General features: G+C 34.7%; 1 protein-coding gene across 4 annotated transcripts in view; it reads right to left on the reverse strand.

Moving 5' to 3' along the window:
* Dhc64C (dynein heavy chain, cytoplasmic) overlaps positions 1 to 21,142 on the reverse strand; it is an 84,854-nt gene that overhangs the window by 26,153 nt on the left and 37,559 nt on the right. For 2 of the 4 annotated variants that reach the window (XM_072522541.1, XM_072522539.1), the window contains 9 exons: positions 14,737 to 14,979; positions 12,667 to 12,927; positions 11,029 to 12,611; positions 6,728 to 7,000; positions 6,364 to 6,598; positions 5,232 to 5,542; positions 4,329 to 4,417; positions 2,848 to 2,868; positions 1,371 to 1,606 (listed from right to left, as the gene is read on the reverse strand). In XM_072522541.1, the coding sequence (XP_072378642.1) occupies positions 1,371 to 1,606; positions 2,848 to 2,868; positions 4,329 to 4,417; positions 5,232 to 5,542; positions 6,364 to 6,598; positions 6,728 to 7,000; positions 11,029 to 12,611; positions 12,667 to 12,927; positions 14,737 to 14,979 (3,252 nt within the window). The remainder of the gene's footprint in view (positions 1 to 1,370; positions 1,607 to 2,847; positions 2,869 to 4,328; positions 4,418 to 5,231; positions 5,543 to 6,363; positions 6,599 to 6,727; positions 7,001 to 11,028; positions 12,612 to 12,666; positions 12,928 to 14,736; positions 14,980 to 21,142) is intronic. The other 2 variants (XM_072522542.1, XM_072522540.1) reach the window with 1 other exon arrangement.

A 21,142-nucleotide genomic window follows, 5' to 3' on the forward strand; every position in this document is an offset into this window, starting at 1 on the left:
AGTCTAGGTTCCTTAAATTCCTAATGTAAAAGAATTTTGGTCTTCCTCGGGTCTATTTTGATGAATGCCTGTCTTCAGTTTCATTAGAAGTTGATAGTAAGTTGTACTATCCAGTTTTTATTTCAAATGGTAAATGAGGACCATTCTTGTTGTATCTCAAAACGCCGACGTTAGGACCTTTCTCGTCAATGGTACCACCTTCGCCTTCTCTGCTCATACTTGTGTTTGGTTTCAAGTGAGTCGTGGTGAAACCATGATTCATCCATTGTAACGTATCAATTCAGAAAGACGGTTTTGTTTTTCTTAAAATGCGTCCAACATTTTTTTTTAAAGTGTTATACGTATAATGCGTTCGTGGTCCTTGATACTCATCTTGAAGATTTTTCATGTTCATTTCCTGGTACAAGATGTATCAATTATTCCTCTGATATCTTTAGAGTATTAGCAATGTGACACAGCTTTTCATGACGACACTCCATACACTATTGTAAAACGGTTTTCGACCGATGTTAACAATTTTTTCGAAGTAAAATGGTCTATTTTTCCTATTATTTTTAACTCCAGGTAAACTCCAATCTGCGTCATACTGTTTACATACAATCAACTACTATCAGGATTGACTTGCAATTTTATATGGCGTATTTATATTGCAGTAATGCTGCAATCAATGGTGTTTGGAAAAGTATTTAGTGCTTACGCGAATATTTTATTTTTTATTATTCTTAATATTTTTAACATACGACCTTATTTAGTTACTTACTTCATTGTTTGTTATAATCTTTAAATTTCTTGCGTTAAAATTGGCATTTCTACATCTTATATGAAAGCTGCAATTTGAGAACCAAATGTGTGGGAAAACTAATTAATTTTAATCCCGAATCGTATAGTTTGGCAATATCAATAAACTCGCAAGTGTTTTCGATTTTTTATTACTTCGATAAAGCTGAGAAGCGAGAGATCGACTATTTCCCACGCGTTTTCTTGACTTAGAAGCTTTACTCCTTGCTGCTTTTAACTGCGAGTAGAGCTAAAGCACGGTTCTGCCAGGAATACAAACATTTTCTGCAACGAGGATTACAACAAAAGGTAAGTAGTCTCACTTTGTGCTGATAATTGTGTTGAGTTTTACCAACTGATTGTTGTTATATTTACAACCATATACATTTCATTTTTATTGCTTTAATTAACAATGAACAAGTTAATTCTATATTTTCTATATAAACACAGGGCTTACCAGACCGCCTAACTAGCTAATGAAACACTTCACGATTTTGTACAATCATCCCGTAGTAACGTTCACGTTTATAAGCGAATATTTATGCAACAATAATATTAAAACAGTATTTAATAAAATATTTAGCTGATAATACCTTAATATGTGAGTGAAAAGACCATCTGTCCATTCTCTGGTATTGGGATCCAAAACACCATACAGTGCCTCTTTGCTAATAGCTTTTGGATCGATGACGTGTGCAACTCCTTCAACGCCTTCGAACCGTTCAAGAGCTTTAAGAAGAACTCTCCATGCCGAACTCTTACCGGAACCACTTGGACCGACCATCATCAAACCGTGATTCAAATTAGATATTTGGTAAAGTTGAAGTACCTTCACAGAAAAATAATTAGTATGATAAATAAATTAGTATTAGACCTTTAATATTTTATGAATATAATAAATTATTGACTGCTAATAGTTTAGAATTATTTCCTGTTTAAGACATTGGTCATCCTGTACTTTTCATTAGTCTGGAAATTACAAGATGAGATAATTCGAATTACTTCAATAAGGATGCTGACAGTATATAACATAAAAATATAATTTTCCCGAAAAACGACAATTTCCGTAATAGAAAACGTAAAATCATATTTTTTTAATTTTTAAGGAATATTCTTTTTTCTGTTGCTCCCTGTCAGAGATTGTATATCATTAAGGCTATTCGAACTTTGTTTACAGCAGTTCATTTTTGAAGAAACCAAACGACTCTCTTAGATTTCTCGTCCAGGACATTCTTCTAAGATCCGGATTCTTTCGGCCTCTAATCTTTGGGTGTATTATATTTTGTAGAAACGTGTATTTTTGTTCCCACATTCGATGGCCCAAGTATTCCAATTTTTTCTTTTTTATGGTAATTAATCCTTCGGGCGTTTTGTCCATTCCACTTAATACTTCTTCATATGTGACTCGGTCAACCTAACTTATTCTTAATCTTCGTCGATAGTACCACATCTCGAAACTCTCAATGCCTTTTATATTGTTCTGTTTGAAAGTCCATGCTTCCGCGCCGTAGAACAAGGTACTAAACAGACATGATCTGATTAAGGAATGTACATTTAGAAATGTACATAAGGAACGTACATAGAACAAAATATCTTTTCAGTTGTTTTACTTATAGTACTTGCAGATTGGGGCACTATATAATACTATATAAGACATTGGAATTAATTTTTTATTAATGAAATAGAACCAATTTTAAAGTAGTAGTTGAATTAACAAAATATTAAATAGTTTCCCAAACATTGTCATTTCCCGCTTTTTTTTTGTTTGACGTTTAATTTGCTGAATTAACGATAACTTGTTTCTGCTGTCCTTTATGGCGTTGATCATCGTACTCTAACTCTTGATAAAGTTTGTTAGTTTACTCGCACCCTTTTTGCAACACTTCCCTGTATATGCTTAATATCCCCCATTGTTTGTAATGATTTGAAGTCAGCACAATAATGTTCTTTTCACATTCTACTTGCAAAGTACTCGAAAAGCCGGTCGATTAAAAATGACATCAGGTTAATTAGTAAAACATGTTGCAGTATTACATAAACTAATCAAAATGACAAACAAATAATATATACCTTGGACACCCACGTATCTCTCTGTGCAGCAGCATGAAATAATGAGTAGTGCATTAATAAACATATACAAACGAGAACATCCTTATGTACTTAATTGAGACATAGTAATAATACAACCTAACATTTTATTTGACTCCGAGATGATGTGCATTTTCTAAATGTAGCCATAGTGCTAGACTGTGAGACCAATCTAGAGACGTGGCAACAAGATATATGAAGGTTGTCGACTTGGCGGCACAGAAAATGTTAATCTGCCGGGTGACAACTTTATCTGGCTAGGATTCATTCTGTTTCTCTTCCCTCGATGGAGGAATGGAGTAACAGAAAGGTTAATATCTGCCCGAAAGCATTATATAATACATTTACAGTCCAGAAAGTGCTAGGCCTGATTATTAAAATAACAAATTAGGGGTTTCATAGAGCTTTCTCTTTAAACTTGAGCTGTAAACAGAGACGTTTACCTTCCTAGCGCATAGACAGAACGTGAAGATAAATCTGGGGAGTTCTATCTGTATCTGCCTTCCTGGTTGTAGCACATAGATAGGACGTGGATATAAACCCGGGCAGCTCTATCTATATGTGTTCTGATAACCAGTCAGGGCTTCAAGAACCGTGGAGTCAGTTCTGCTTTGGTACAATCTCATGCAGAATGAAACCCGATTAATTGGTGAATAGTAAGATAGTCAAGATTAACTAGAGTATCAATAACACAATCAACAATAGGACTCTCTAGGGGACATAGTCGAGAAACTCCGAGACACTGCTTCGGGGTTTAGATTATTTTCGCCTTTACCAAGAGTTAAAGCTTAGTTGACAGAGGCGTAAAAGGAAGGTGGAATGCAGGTAGGCTGAGATGCTAACATGAACACAAGCAGAGCAGATGGCTTCTGCAGCATTCATATGGCAACAGCCTCTGAATGATAGGAACCTCACATGTCATGATTCATTCAACAACCAGCACCAACGGATGGGCGTTGTATAAAACTACATCTGCCTTGATTTCTGGGGGAAGAGGTCTCTGATTTTCTTGTCTTAAGAACTCTGGGACTTTTGAGAAGCCCACATATAGAACTAGGTATTTAGAATCTGGCCTTCGCAACATGATGTTCAATTCAATACATAGTATAGTATATAGTTACTCAGGATCTGGAGAGCAGTTCTTTGGGGTTTGAAAACAAGACCCAACGTGCCTGCTTAATGAAGGTTCTCGGCAAAGTAAATACTGACAATGCGCAAAACTAAATACAACGCTTGAAATGGTAACATTTGTTATCTTGGAAAAACTTTCTTTAGAATAGTTCATTTGGTTACCTAAAACTTTCTTAAATATAATATCAAATCAGTTTTTTGTAGTAATACAAAATGTTTATTTATATTACTATTATCTAGTTAAGTTATTTTATCAAAAACTATATCTCCATTTTTAAAAAGTGTACACAAAAAGGCGATTGTATTTATATATAAATATCAATTTCTTTTACCTTCTCCATCCAAGCTGATCCTCGTTCGTCACCTTCTCCACATACCAAATACTCTTCAGAACATACTTTCCTGATTTCATCCTTGAGACCTAGAAAAATTTTAACTCATAAATATTATTTCTCTGTAATATATCTCAAATAAACCTGAAGATGGTCCCTCAACGTTCAATATTATTAGGACAAACAAAATGGACAATAATTTTCATTGTCAAGTTACCGGATATGGTACTATTATGCAATATGTTAGATCACAGCAAATTTGCTGCAACCAATATGTGACATAAAAAGGAAACAATTTGTGTGCCAAAAAAAAGGAGCACTATGTTTTTTTGATGAAGAAATTGTTAAAAAAGAATAAAATCATTAAAATGTGTTAGAAAACTAAGAAATAACCGAACCAACTGATTTTTAAAACTGTTTGCATAAGCATTTATATTATAGGAGTAATTGTTGGTCATGGTTACGCCTAAAATTGAAAAAATACATCCAGCATTATATGATATTCCTTGGTCTACATTATATTTACTCGCTACCAGAACAACATTTAGAGAGTATTACTGAAATCTGACAATGCTGGTAAACTGCGATACGTCTCAACACATCTTTATTTCATTCGTCTTTTTTCCATTTGAAACTATAATTTGATGCCTGCTGTATAAATGTCAAAACACCTAAACAATCCAGTATTTACCACATTGTTAAATAAATACCAAATTTTGATTGACAAAATATATTGCGCATTATGTCGATATGATCTACAGAAAGTTAAAATTTTTCGATAATTTTTTTTAAATTCCTATGAGTTTTTTTTCGATTAAGTCGAAAACTGCTCATTCCAAATAAAACAAACTGAATGACAACAAAAAAGGAACTGTTTTAAAAATAAATTCGATCAATATTTACCTTTCATTTCTGCTCTTGTATACTGAACATTAGGGAATACATCATTCAACAAACTGAAGAGAAGTGGTATATCTTCAGCCACCAACTTGGGTACCATGGTTTCGCACACCGATTGGATCAAGATTTCCTGTTCTGGTAAATTCTCAGCGATGCTGGCTTCATCAATGTTGGTTTCCCCCCGTTGGGTCATTCCTTCTTTAATCCGCTGAATTCGATCTCTCTTGACATTACCAGCAGATATAAGCACGGATTTTAGGGCTCTCAAACCGAAGTCGTAGTGAGATTGATTGGATAATTGTTCGTCGCATAACCTAAAAAAACAGTAATTTTACTAGATGTTACGAAAGCAATTAAACATTATTTTGTTTAGCCTAATACACACAACGATAAAGATATAAATCACGAAACGAAATCTGAAGATTTCTAATTGTCGAAACCAAATTCAGATTTCTGCTTTAATCTGCGCCTTCTAAGAATTGCAAGGCAAAAAGACGTTAATAAAGATGTAATTAGAGACATGGGGAATCTAAAATTGCATTCCACAACATATCTCCTCAACTAAGCAAAAATCCTTAGCGAACTGGTTTCTAGTACTTATAAAGTGTATACCGAAATAAAAGGAAAGAAATTTAAGATTTGATTTCACGTACAGTGCGTTTGTGCATCCGCTTATACGTATTTTATCATGCAATGCAATTTTAGATTCTCCATGTCTCTAATTACATCTTTATCAACGTCTGTTTTGCCTTGCAATTCTTAGAAGGCACAGATTAAAGCAGAAATCTGAATTTGGTTTCGACAATTAGAAATCTTCGGATTTCGTTTCGTGATTTATCATCAGATGTCGCTATTGTGTCCATATCGCAGCCATTTTAGTGTTGCTTCGACTACGACAGGAAATATTGTTTTCACGTTCAGAGCGTTTGTGAATAGCCGCTCCGAAGATTCCTTTTAGGATGAAATACGTATAAGCGGATACACAAACGCACTGTACGTGAAATCAAATCTTAACTGTCTTTCCTGATAAAGATATACTTCGAGAGTTGTTTTATTATGATTTTGTGTAGCAGATTGTGGAATATTTTTTGACTTTCTCTTCGTTATCCAGTGTTTTATGTGTTAAACTACTTACCTGAAGAAAGGAACAATCTTCGAAGCCAATTTTTCGGCTTGTCTGAATCCTTGGGAGAACAACATAACTTCGGCAATCAATTGTCTGTCTGGCGTTGTCATAGCCAAAGATCTGAATAATTTCTTTAAATTATCAGGCAGATTGGATCTTCCTGCATAACCTGGATTCATCGTTATGAAGATAGCCATGTCTGGGGACACCTTCACTTGTTTTCCTACCAATTCTACACTAATACCTGTAACAAAATAAAAAAAAGATGAAATATAGCTTACAATTATTAAAACTTGCTTTTATAGTGTAATACTAAATATTTTTTGTTGATGTTAGTAATGGTTATATATTAAAGCAAATTAATTAAACTTACTGCCTGTAGTAACACCTTCAGCAGCAGCTTCTTTCTGCGACTTCAAAGCTTCTTGAATCGTCTGAATCTGTTGTGAAACCGCCGACAACATTCTTTCTTCCAATCTATTGAACTCGTCGAAACATCCCCAAGCTCCTACCTGACAGAGACCCACAAATATTCTTCCCATAGCCTGGAAATCAAAGGTTTCGTCGCAATTGAATACCAAGACAAAACGTCCCAACTGGTTGCCGAGAGCTTTGACTGATTCAGTTTTACCGGTACCAGCCGGTCCTAAAAGAAAAATCAATGATAATATTTACTGTATTGGTTTCGCTGATAAAAGAAAATGTTTTTGGTCTACAATAATACACGTGCGTTGTCTTAGCCTGGAATGAAGGAGATCAACAGGGTCGGCTTCTGCTTTAGGTAATTATTCGAGGTGATCTTTTTGCTTGTAAACTTCAATACTGGGATTTTTGACTAGTGATTTCTATGTTGGGAATATGTTTAAGGTGTCATCTCTATTCAAAGAAGCCTCAATAATAGATATTACGTCCTAAACCTACATGAACATGGAAATTAATGATAAAAACGTCAACATCGAAATTTAAAAGCAAAAAATCTCACTCGAAGATCTACCCAATAGTAAGGCAATAGCCGACCGTGTACACTTTTTACTAATCCCTGCCAAGACACCACACTTATCTTACCTTAGACTAAGAAGAAACAAAATATATAGTAAACAAAATGTATGAAAATTAGAAATCTAGAAATATTATTTATATATGTACTTATTTAAAAGTTATAATTTATTATAATATTTATTATAAAAACGGAGAAGTACGCAATCAAATAAAAGAAGCAAAAAAATTTCTGGGAACAAAAAGTTGAAAATTTTAATTGGTGTAGTTCTCAGACTACGGAAGCATGTAGAACTATCACTAATCTAAAGAAAAACACCCATAACTCCTTAAGCAACCGAATTTCTATAGAAAAGTGGAAAAATCACTATAAAAATTTACTCCAAGAGTCCAGATTGGAATATATGGGAGAGGAATACAGTATGGAAAGACAAACAAATAGTAACATTAATACTACTAACAACGAGGTCCGTACTGCGTTAATTAAAATGAAAAACGGGAGATCTCCAGGACCTGGCAATATAGCTGTAGAGTAACTTAAAGCAGGAGGTCCACTCCTAATAGAATAAATAATTTTTCTAATAAATCAATGTTGCCAACAAATTAAAGAACCATCTGAATGGAAAACCGCTCACCATGTGTCCATCTTTAAATAGGGTAATCGAAAAGATCCTAACTGCTACAGATGATTAAGTGTCCTACCTACTTTCGGGAGATTGTTGGGAAAGATAACAAATAGAAAAATACAAGATGATGTAGGACATCTAATTAGCGAAGACCAAAGTAGATTTACGCCTGGTAGATCTTGCACTGATAACTTGTTTATACTTCAACAGTTAATAGAAAAAAGAATAGCGGTTGGTATCGAAGTACATCTAGCCTTCATCGACCTAGAAAAGGCGTATGATACAGTTCCAAGACTTAAATTGTGGCAAGCTTTACAACAACTCGGCATTAGTCCATACCTTTTAGGAATAATCACAGAAGTATACAGGGATAACACTGTAGCATTTGAAATTTATTGGAATCACCTCGTATATGTGTTAATTGAAATCCCCTTATATATGCATTATAATAACGAAGAATTTTTTCAATGTTTCTTAGTTCGTATCCTTCAATTTAAAACCATTATAATCTTTCGTTCTTTTTAGGTCGCCGCCGTCGACAATAAATCTTTTTATTGTTTATTTATGTCACAGGCGCAAATTCTTCGATATTTCTTTGTTGAAACCGCCGGACATTGCGTTTTCAAATTAAATTACGTCTTAATTTCCGTTGTGTTTTGTTTATACCCAAAGTGGTTTGTTTATTCTAACTGATGTGAGCAATTTTTTTAGATAATTTCGTCACTCTCAGTGGAGCCGCTGTTAGAGGCAGTGGTTTCGGTGTTAGTCCGAATTTTTCTTTTAATTCGTAATGTTTTTTTTGTTTTTTTCGTCTTTTGTCATGCAAAAATGTGCAGTATAGTAGCAGTGTTGAGTTTTAAGTGCAGTTGATGAGGTTGACAGAGGTAACGGAAGAATGAAGACGTTTTAGAGGTCGGTCAAAAAGAAAACCGACAAATATGTTAGAGAAGTGGTATTTTACTCAAGTAATGTGTTTATAAAGATATCAACATTTCCATTGTCCAGTTTTTAAGAAGCGTTTACATGGTGTGTCCAATGTGCCAGTTTCCACCTCAAACCTCAATGTCCTAAGCAGCCGTTTAGGGATATTTTTTTCACAGTTTGAAGATGTAGTTTTTTGTTCCAGTTATTGAAAGTTATACAGTGAAACTCAGGTAACTTTTTTTTGTGATCAGATTTTAAAAGTAAAGCAGACATTTTTTAAATAAACGTAATAATTGCTTTCATACAAAAAAAATTGTAATGTTTAAAGTAGTAAATTTTATGGTTTGACTTTTAGCTGTCATTTTATTTGTTCAATTTTGTTTTAAATTTAATGTTAACATATGACAGCTAGCTTTATTATTTTTGATATTGATTTGTTTTTGTTTTTTAAAGAAGGTTAACCACTATGCATAGTTTCACTTAAAAAGATATTTTTTTTTTATTTGTAATAATTTATTTCTGCTACAAATTGTCGCCCATTAACAATTGTAAGTTTTGTAGTATCTCCAACTCCTGGAAATTGTAAACAGATGACACATGTAAGTCTTTTTTGTATTTTTGTATTTTGCAGCTATTGTTATAATATTTTGTATTGTCTTTTTTTGAGCATTCTTGTGTTCTCTATATTTTTATAACTCTTTGTGGTGACACAAAAATAAATGTTAAATTTTGTTTTTCAACATTTTGTTTATTTTTTTAACAAACCCTTTCTTTTTAAGTTTTATTTGAAAAAGATATGTTTTTTATGTTTAATAATAATTATATCCCCAGTTACAACTAGCTGGTTGTAATAGGTATAATTAGGCACCTCAAGTGGCGCCCTATATTAAATTTCTTGAGGTGTTTCCTGTTTCGTTTTGTTTCTGTTTGTCCCAAGAGATTCATGACCGTTTATTTTATTTTTCTGTAGTTGCCCCAATTAAAACCCCCTTGTCTTTTACTTATCCACGACCCCAGCTCTCCTACCAAAACCTGAGTGCCCGTTCGCACAAGTAGCGTTTATTTTGCTTACCCCATCTTCGCCCCAAGAATTTCTATCCCCCATCTTCTACCCCTAATAGTAATACCCCTATGGTAGGCAAAATATATCGTTACAACACTACTTACCTAAAAATCGAAAATGGACTATCAGAGCCAATAAAAGTAACTAAAGGACTAAGACAAGGATGAAGTATGTCACCCTTACTGTTTAATTTATATATTGAGGCAGCCCTCCAAAATTGAAAAAACCACTGCCAGGGAATGGGAATCCCCATAGGAAATGACGTACCTGAACTTTGCGGATGACCAGGTTGTCCTAGCTCAAGATTCTTATGATCTAGAATTTATGATAAAGCGTCTACACAGAGAATATGTAAAATGGGGGTTACAAGTTAGCTTGAAGAAAACAGAATATTTAGTTATCAATTCCGATGCAAGATTTGAAGTGCTGATAGACGACAACGTGGAAATCAAACAAGTGGAAAAATTTAAATATTTAGGTGCACTCATTGATAAGAACGGCTTGGGAGAAACCGAAATTAAACACCAAATTAATCAGGGACGTAAAATTGTGGGATGTCTGAACTCCTTATGGTGGGATCGCAACATTTCCAAAAGGAACAAAAAAAGAATAGGGCAAACCATGGTTGAATCAGTTCTTTGCTAAGGCTCTGAAGTATGGAATATTAATGCAGACCTGAAGAGAAGATTGTTGGCAGTTGAAATGGATTATATGAGAAGAAGTGCTAGAACATCAAGGCTGGAAAGGAAGACAAACGAATCTATAAGAAATAACATGATTGCTACAAAAACAGTCATTGGCAGAATAGAAAGAAGAGGTTTAAAATGGTTTGGACACCTATTGAGAATGTCTGACGAACGTTGGCCCCAAAAACTTCACAGATGGAAACCCCCTGGAAGAAGAAAAAGATGTAGACCTCGACGCTGATGGAATGAAGGAATTAGAAGAGCGATGGAATCGAGAGGGAATACGGCGATAGCCGTCTCCAAAATGTATTGTATTTACAAGTTGGATCCTGTAATATTTATAATTTATTAACAACATAATTCAATAGCAAGAGCTTACCGAAAGGCGAACCTCCCAAACGAGCTTCCAGAGCTTGAGTCATGGTCAAATAACATCTATCTGTCAACGGCGTCTGCACCAGCCTATCTTGAACTCCTAAATACTCAAATCCATAATAGAACCTCGCATTTGCCATATGGATTGTTAATTGTTTTAAAACTTCGGTCTGTCTTGGATCAAAGTAGAACCTCATTTCACACAACCATTCGAATGCCTTGTTGCTACAAACTCCGTTTGCGATCAGTCTTCTAGTAACAGTTCTTTTGTGTACGAATTCGTTTATGAGATGTTCCAACTTCTTTCGTCTGAGTTGAGGTTGCTCTTGAAGAACGGAATCGGCGAGTACATTGAGTGTATTTTCTACTTGTTGGAGTACTTTTTCGAGAGGACCTTTTTGAGGTTCGCTGTTCATTTTCACAAGCGCAGCTTCTACGTCTTCGCTCCACAAGATTTGAGCAGCGAGGACAACTATCTGCGCCTGGTATTTGTCGACCCATTGCATGTAACTCTTTGAATCAATGTCATCTTTAAATTGCTTGATATCTTGTACAGCTTGAGTTAAATTTGAAGCTAAAGTTACACGCATCTCTTTCTCTACCATTGTGAGCCATTCGTTTATCTTTGGATGATCTACAGTCGATACTGGGTTGTTGAAGTGGACTTCTTCACCTTCCCTTGAAGCTATACCCGTGATTATAGTGTTGTTTTCATTTAGAAGTATAGAAGCAACTCCAGCAAACATTTTTTTAAAGTGTTTTTGAAGTCTAGCGATGTTCTTGCTGTTTCCTATAATTTCCAATAAATCTTCATCTCCAACGAAATAAAACCTAGGGAATGAAGTACGTTCTCTTTCTAGATATTCTCCTAAAGCCTTTTGTATTTTGCCCAATAAATCAGCTAATCTTTCTAAAGCTCGTTGTACTCCTGGAATATTTAATACGTCCATTACCATGGGACTTTTGCTGACCTTTTTCATCAATCCCAAAAATTCAGAACTGATGCTTTGGAATCGGGAGGTTTCCACTGGTAGAAGAGTTTTAATATCGGCGCTACCTGAGAAGATTCCTTCGAGGTAAACCCATCTTCTCTGTACGTCGATCCAGACATCAAACAAAGCATTGATACGATTCAATTTTTCTTCCCAGGTCAATGCTTCTTCTTCAAAAACTTTGTAATATGGTGACAGCTTCATGGCTGCTACCGAATTGATGTGTTCTTTGACTTTGTTAAACAAATCGTCCCATCCTCTGATGAGTTTGCACTTGTTCTGATAGTTAATGAGGTCAAGTTCGTAGTTCTGCCAGGATTCGCGAACTTGCTTCAAGAATTCTTCCAGAGCCATTTCTCCTTGGGCTACCAGAATTATATCTTTAACGATACCTTCGTTCTTTTGTAGGTTTACGTCCCAAACCTGTCCTAGTGTTAAATCTGACAAGATCCAGTTTACTCGTAATTGTTTCATCAATTGCTTCCAATGACGTTCTTTTAGAGCATCAGATTTAAGCTCAACTATGAGCATGTTAACTTTGGTATATGTTTGTAGAGTTTTCTTGACGTACTCATACGAAGCATATTGCCTCAATCTAAAATACAATATAGAGTAAATATTGATCATCTTAAAAGTGAAAAAAAGTTTACCTTGCTGGTAGTTCCTTTAATTGTGTACTTAGAGCGTCTAACTGCTGTCTGAGCTTCCTTGGTTGAATCGAAAGCCATGGTTTTTCTCTAGTTTCATCTATTTGTTGCCATATTCTTGATAATTCGGACCAAACACCTCGTAGGTCTTGGAGTTCTTCATAGACGACTTGCATTCTGTCCTCGCTGGTGCTTATACCGCCAGGATCTTGAAGCTCGAGAGCTTCTTTGGCCTTGGCAACATTGTCCCTTTCTTCTTTGAGTCTAAATTATAAACGTACAAAAAAATTAGTAAATAAATAATACAAATCAATTTAGATCTCGTTAGACATTATAGTTACGAAATCTTTGTTTTGAATTAATACATGACATTAATAGACATAATGTGACAAGCCGTTACTAAGATATATGCATGCAACGTAATTCTGTCTAATCTTCTACGAATTTAGGAATTTTTCGTAAAGATAAGCAGTTATGGTATATGCAGAGATATAATAAAAAATAAATAAAATGAATAGAATAAAAGAATATTAGAAAAGAAAAAAAGAATAAAAAGAATAGAATAAAATAAATGAATAGAATATAAATTTCTCAAATAAAATAATAAATGTTCATCGATATTTTTAATTTCCACATATTAGGTTGTCCAATAAGTTTAATCGCTCGATAAGAGATGGAGCTATTTCATCGTTTTAGTTTTCTTTAGATGATACTACTGTTTGATGAACACGTGTGAAGTTTCCTGTAGATCTGTCAAATCATTCATATATTTACTGATCTTGTCATAGTTATTTTCTTGCGGAAAAAGTTGATTTTATTCAGAAGAAAAAAATATTTTTTTAAAGGTTACAACAAACCAGAAGCGTATTTTGCCAGTTTTTCTGATTCTCACTTTAGTGCAACCGACTACTTTTTAGATGTACTATAGATTGCATTACATGTACTATTATAAAAGTGATAAAGTTGTTTTTGGTGGAAGAATTTAATTTAAAAAATGTTACCACTTTTTATCCATCAATAAATTCGGCAAAAGTCATAGAAAAATACTCCAGAATGAAAAGAAAACGGCCGGGAATAACTATGTTAAAGAAATATGGAAATTGATAAATAAAAATGAATTGGGCGAAAAATAATAAGCAAAAAGCAGAAAAATACGCAAATCATGTGGCAAAAATATTTTAATCTAACAAAATGCGACGAACCAGTAAGGACAGAGGTAATCTCGGAAAAAGATTTCAGAGCGATTACTATTCAGTACTATTCAAAGAAATTACTACAAACTACCTCAAGGAAGTGTCATGGATCCGGCCCTTTACTTTTTGTATAAAGGTGATATTCCTATGCTAGATAGTGACATTAAAGTAACGTTCGTTGATGAGACTGCTAGCATAGCGGTAGGAAAGCCTAGCCAAGAAAAATTGCAAATAGCTAGCTGTTAATCGAATCCGTAACTGGAAAGGGAGACCATCAAATTAAATGAAACAAAATCAATATATGTAAACAAACAGAACTATTCAAAAGATTTCAGTTAACATAAATAACAATCAAAGTTCACATTAAAAACATTTGGGTATGACAAAGGATGGAAAGCTTCGCTGGAGAACTATGTTAAAAAGAAAAAAGAACTCGGACTTTACAAAACAAGCTATTGCTGTGCAAGCAAGTGTTGTAATCATGGACCTATGGCATACAGCTATGGGGTTGTATTAAACGAGTAATAGAGCGATTTCAAAACAAAGGATTGGGAAACATGGCTAAATAGCTTTGGTACGCAATGTAATAAAGAAGTTTGTAAAGACTCCACCAACATATAAATCCTGAGGCTATCCAGCTCCTCGATAACTCATAGTTAGTGCAAAGACTCATAAAAATATATCCGTTTGAGTTGGTGTAAAATACTGCAAAATTGGATAAACTTTAGACCAAATCTAGAGGACTCTAGAAATTCAAAAAGTTAAATTTTTATAAATAATATAAATATTAGGCCTTAAATTCAATTGCTCACTTGTTCGATTCAAGAAATTGTAAAAGCACAAACAAAAAATTGGATACTGCATATTGTTTAAAATGTACCTCGAAAATTTGCTTTCAAATAGTTGCAGTTGTGACAAGGCGTCATCTGGTCTGAGATGTCCTTCGACAGGTTTGCTCTTTTCCCAATCATTTAAGAAGTCATTCGTGCGACTCTCTACTGCTTTGTCTTCGGATACGATCTTCTGCTGGAGACTGGCTACTTGGGTTTGAATGCTAGAATCCTTACGTTTGATGATTTCGTTGAAAGCGCCCCATTCTCCTTCCAAGTTCTCCACGTGTAACCTATAATTATTTACAAATAAATTAATTGCATTATTATGCTAGTAACTAAAAACGGTGCAATCATTTTGCAAAATTCGATAGTAGCTTGATAATAGGCATAAAAAAACTAGTTTTTCCAATAGCCTTGCCCTAAGATTTACGGTGGAACGATAACATTGCAACGTATTATCCGTCTATTAAGTCGACTGTAAAAATGGCTGTTGTCGACTAGCGGTTAATAGTTAAACTATGGCAGTCAGTACAGACATGCACATCAAATCAAACGACGTGAGACGTATAGTACATGTAATGTACATATATATATATATATATATATATATATATATATATATATATATATATATATATATATATATATATATTTGAAGAGGGTTAACGTTATATTAAAAGTCTGCGATCTATGCGAGAAGTCTTTATTATATAGGATACACTGTAACGATGTTATTTACATTTACAATACACAAGATTACGGATAATTGTCTGCGACCTGCGAATTAAAATATCGAACACCCCCGTCGTTAATTGGTTTCGTCTTTCGTCTTTTTCGGCGTGCACGATAATTTAAGTATACTCAGTTCGAGCGACAAAAATCGAATGCCCGGCTCAGGAGGAATGTGTGTTCTCGTCTACATATCTCCTGTCCCCCTTCGCCTCTGAATCCCGTCTCCCTTATAGCGACTTAAGCATATTGTTTAAGTGGTTCCTTGCAGTGGCGCAACTAATGAATAAAACTATGCTAAATACTTATAGTAAGAAATATTCCTACATTCGGCCATCCTGCTAGGAATCCGACTCGGATTCTGATTGGTTCTCTACCCATGCCTTCATATATTCAGCGCACGTTGATGTGCTCAGGGGGCCTTCATGATATCCTGACTTTTTCACATCATATCTATCATTGGGCTTAACATCTACTACCACATATGGTCCAAGATATTTCTTCCTCAGTTTGAGTCCACCACCAAACTGCGTTCTCTTAATTGCCACTAGGTCCCCTTTTCTATACATTCTCGGCTTCTTCCTTCGTAAGTCATACCTGCGCTTATTGTCCTCCTGGACCTTGATTAACTGACGTCTACTCTCGTTTCTTAACATGTCTCTACCTTCATCATATTGTTTGATCATTTCCTGCTCTATTATTTCTTTCATCCTTAGATCCTCTTTATTCTTCATCTTTGTCCCAAAGAGTACTTCGAATGGCGTAGCATCAATGCTTCTTTGATAAGTGGAATTAACAAACTGTTGCAACTTATAAATATGCTTATACCACTTCGTCGGTTCCTCTATACTCAATTTGGTTAATACTGGGATTAACGTTCTATTGACACGTTCTACTTGCCCATTGCCTCTTGGTACACCTGTCGTAATCTTAATGTGCTTAATTTCTTCACTTTGGCAATACTCTTCGAACTCGTTCGCTGTAAATGCGGTACCTCTATCGGATATTATTCGGAGAGGATTTCCGAAATCCTTCTGTTGCCTCTTCATACACTCTATGACTTCTTTTGCCGTCGTTGATTTTGTAGGATAAAACCATGCAAATTTAGAAAAATCGTCGATGATCACCAAAATGTGATTATAGTTCTTGTTGGTTGTAGCTAACGGTCCTAAATGATCAACATGAAATGTTTGTAAAGGTCCATCGATTTTTAGTATCGGATGTAACCAACCCTCTTTTTTGCCTTCTTTTCTACTTCCAAGTATACACTTAATACAATTTCTTACACAATGCTCGACTTTTTCCTTGAGGTTAGGAATATAACATTCTCTTTGAATTAACTCCTGTGTTTTTGTTACAGCAAAATGTCCTACGTCGTGTAACAATTTAATTACTTCTGTTTGCATTCGTTTCGGAATGACTAACAATTCCTTACCTTCGTCATATTTAAATAGAATATTGTTTCTAATCAGAAAGTCCTCGTAAGCTTCCGTAGCAAGTATTTTCTTTATTGCTTGAATGTGGTTATCAGCTTCTTGAGCATGCATTATTCTTTATATAAAACCTGGTTCTTGTACTACTGATGTCTCATTTATTATCATGACTATAGGGTATCGACTGAGAGCGTCTACATGAGCCATCCTTGTTCCCTTTCTGTGTTCCAGTTCGTATTGATAATCTTCCAGTAACAGAGCCCACCTCGCAACTCTGGTAGTTAAATCTTTTTTATTCGTGGTCTTAGTAAATGCGGAACAATCCGTTACTATTTTAAATTTGATTCCGAGTAGATAGATACGAAATTTTTTCACTGCTTCTATTATAGCTAAAACTTCTAATTCGTAACTTGTATACTTTTCCTCGGCTGGACTTGTTTTCTTGCTCATATAATAAACTGGGTGAAACTTATTATCTTCTCTTGATCTCTGTAGAAGACAAGCTCCATATCCATGACTGCTAGCGTCTGTGTGTAACTCGGTTTCTCTATCTGGGTGATAAATTTCTAACACCGGCCGACTAGTTAACAGCTCTTTAAGTTTTGAAAATGCACTCCTTTCTTTTGATCCAAACTCAAAGGTTTGATTTTTTCTGAGTAGATCACTTAATGCTTTAGCTATCGTAGCATATGACGGTACAAATTTACGAAAGTATCCAGTCAGGCCTAAAAATGACTGAATCTGCTTAAAGTTCGTTGGTTCCTTGAATTTCTTTATGGCCATTGATTTTTCATCCGATGGCTGAATTCTGCCGTCCTCAATAATATATCCTAAAAACGTTACTCTTTTCTGTAAAAATTGGCACTTTTTCTTCTTTATCTCTAAGCCGTAGTCCCTAGCTACTTCGAGTACTTGCTTTAAACGTACAACTCCTTCTTCGGATTTACTTAAAACTATTATGTCATCCATATAGTAAATTGCTATGTTCTTGGATGTCAGCTCTCTAAATATGTGGCTAATAAATCTTTGAAACACTGCAGGACTATTACACAATCCGAACGGACACCTTAAAAATTCGTATTGTCCGTCTGGGGTGACGAATCCCGTGTATTTAAAGCTATCTTCCTCTATTGGTACATGGAAGAATCCATTCTTGAGGTCTATTGTGCTAAAATATTCTGCACCTTGTAACCGATCCAATACATCTTCTATTAGAGGTAATGGAAACCTATCTTTTATTATATTTCGATTAAGTTTTCGGTAATCACCGCAAACTCTGATCTGTCCGTCTTTCTTTTTGACGAGTACAATTGGACTTGCAAAATCGGATGTACTAGGTCGAATTATTTTTTTCTCTATCCATTCCTCAATTTGCTTACCTACTTCTTGCTTTTCTGGTATTGATAGCCTTCTTGGGTTTTGGTGTATCGGTTCTTCGCTACTTAGAATTATTTTCATTTTTATATCTGTAGTCTTGGTCTGTCGCGGTTCATAATTTTCCACTAATTCTTTTATCTCCATCTTAATATTTGGGTCTTTAATATGTTCGAGTTGTAGATTATCATCGTGTGTTGCCTCGTCAACTGCAATCCTCATTATCATATTATCTACTTCTTTTTTGCATACAATAATTCTATCTTCGGTTATGGTAACCTCTGCTTGTTTTAGTATATTGTTTCCAAGAATAACTTCGACGTCTAATGCTCCTTTTGGGATTACATGAAATAAAATATGGAAATCTTCGCCTTGAATTTCCACTATTATGTTAAAAGAACCTAAAGTCTTAACCTTAATACCTCCTAATCCATTTAACTCTACTATATTCTTCATAAGAATGACGTCATCAAAGTGCTTTTCAAAAATATCTTGTCTCATTGCACTTATGTCACTTCCTGTATCAAACAATGCACGTAACGATATTTTTCCAAATTTTAAGGTCACTGAGTTTTTATATACTACGTCAATGACATTTACCTGACCAGAAGTCGAAGGTCTATCTTCTTTAACATTGCATCGAGAAGAAACGTGTCCAAATTGATTGCATTTGAAGCATTTCGTTCCCTTGGCTTTATCAGGACAATCTCTCGATCTGTGCCCTCGATTTCCACAATTATAACATTGCTCTTCTTTCTTAATTCTGTTTTCCGACATTCTTCTGTCATCTCCTCTAGCTTCGTTGTTTCTATAATCTCGTCGTATTTCATTGTTTCTGCCATCTCGTCGTGCTTCATTGTTTGTCCACTTCTTTCTATGCGTTTCAGTTGTAGAGGATTTGTATGCCGTCTGTTTTTTAATGAGTTCATACAATTTAATTTTTTCCTTGAAGTCTCTGAAGTTGTTTGCGCCATAAAGTACAACTTTGTTAACAGGGTCGTCTTGAATGCCTTCTATTGTATATTGTATTATGACCTCGTCTTCTATGTTACCTCTGCTACCAACTTCCCTCATCGTCAGCACATACTCCTGTACACTTTCATCATGCTTTTTCTTTCTACGCATCAGCATTTTATGTATTTCAGCACTACTTATTTTATTTTCGAATTCCGAAATAAGCTTTTTCTTCAATAGTTTCCAGCTATTAATTCTTTTTTCTGACTGAATATACAGTTTCGCAATTCCTTTTAGGGATCGTTTGGCAAAAATTAGCATTTGCAAATCATTCCATCCCATTAATTCAGATATTTCTTCGAAGTCAGTAATCCATTTTCTCACCGGATAATCGTCTTTTCCGTCGAAGGGTCTTATGCTGTCTTCTACGTCTTTAAAAGTCAAAGCAAAAGAATCATTTACTTTACCGGCCGTCATTCTACCTGATTTTGTTTTTTTCTTCGTCTTTAAAGCCATCGTCCGCCTACTTTCAGTTTCGTCCTCGTATTCATTATCGTCTTCATCGTCGAAATCGTCTTTATCGTCATAAACGTCTTTATCTTCGTCATAAGCTTCTTTATCGTCGTCCGCGTCGTTGTCGTCATCTTCGTCATTCTTGTCATCTACATTTAATTCATTCAAAAACGAACAAATACGTTCAATTACGTCGTCATTTGCACCCGAATAATCCAGATCCAATACGTTACAGACTGCAACTAAGTCTGGCATATCTAATTTCTGTTTTACGTCGTTTATCTTATCAGCATATTCGCTGGCATTTTTATCCCACGCAAAGCCTGAAAAATTTCGCAAGTTCCTTCTTGTTTGTCGCGGCACCCCTTCATCACCATATGCTATAATGTGCAACGCCTTAACAGCTTTATATGCCGAATTTTTAATATTATAACTAATTTTTTGAAAATCGGTAAGAGTCGTTTGTTTAGACTGCATTTTAAAAATTGATATCAAAGTTATTTAAAAAAATAAAAAATTTAAAAATTTATAAAAAAATTAAAAATTTAAAAACTTATAGATTATTTTTCTGAGTGTAATCTAAATTAGTATTACTGTGAACGAGGTTGTGGTCGCTTTTAATTCGCAAATCTTATCTCTTTATATTACAACAATATAATAAGTACAATAATATCTCAGAATAAAGCAAAATATCCTACTAAAAGATTTTGATTTTAACATTCAATTTAAAATATTATTATAGTCAAGCATCAGCTATCATTATCAAAATATAAGTCCTCACATCAACAGAGTAAAGTTAAATCAACAAATAATTACAAATACTTTTGTTTGTTTAAAAGTTCTTTTCTTAATGTTCACAGCTCATGATAAAAAAAATAATCTTCGCACGATCTATTAAAGGAACAAAGTCACCTGATCATTTCTCATCATCCAGTGGGTCCAAACCAAACATCCATAAACCATAAATTAATCTTATCGTCGTCTGCAAACAGGCACTTGTCGTCTGCTTCGTCGTCAATCGCCTCGCCACTTCAGCCTCTTATTTACACTTGGCATATTATGTTACAACAGTCACTTCGTCGTTGATTCGATTTTCACAAACTGCGTCTTTTATAATCTTGCTTCCATAATTAGCGGCACAAATAAACGTTACTGTCTCTTTCGAAATAATCCCGGACGAGCCCCCAAAATGTAGGTCTAATTAAAGTTCTTTTATTATTTGAAGAGGGTTAACGTTATATTAAAAGTCTGCGATCTATGCGAGAAGTCTTTATTATATAGGATACACTGTAACGATGTTATTTACATTTACAATACACAAGATTACGGATAATTGTCTGCGACCTGCGAATTAAAATATCGAACACCCCCGTCGTTAATTGGTTTCGTCTTTCGTCTTTTTCGGCGTGCACGATAATTTAAGTATACTCAGTTCGAGCGACAAAAATCG

Source organism: Diabrotica undecimpunctata, chromosome 2, assembly GCF_040954645.1.
Source record: "Diabrotica undecimpunctata isolate CICGRU chromosome 2, icDiaUnde3, whole genome shotgun sequence".
Lineage (NCBI taxonomy): Eukaryota > Metazoa > Arthropoda > Insecta > Coleoptera > Chrysomelidae > Diabrotica > Diabrotica undecimpunctata.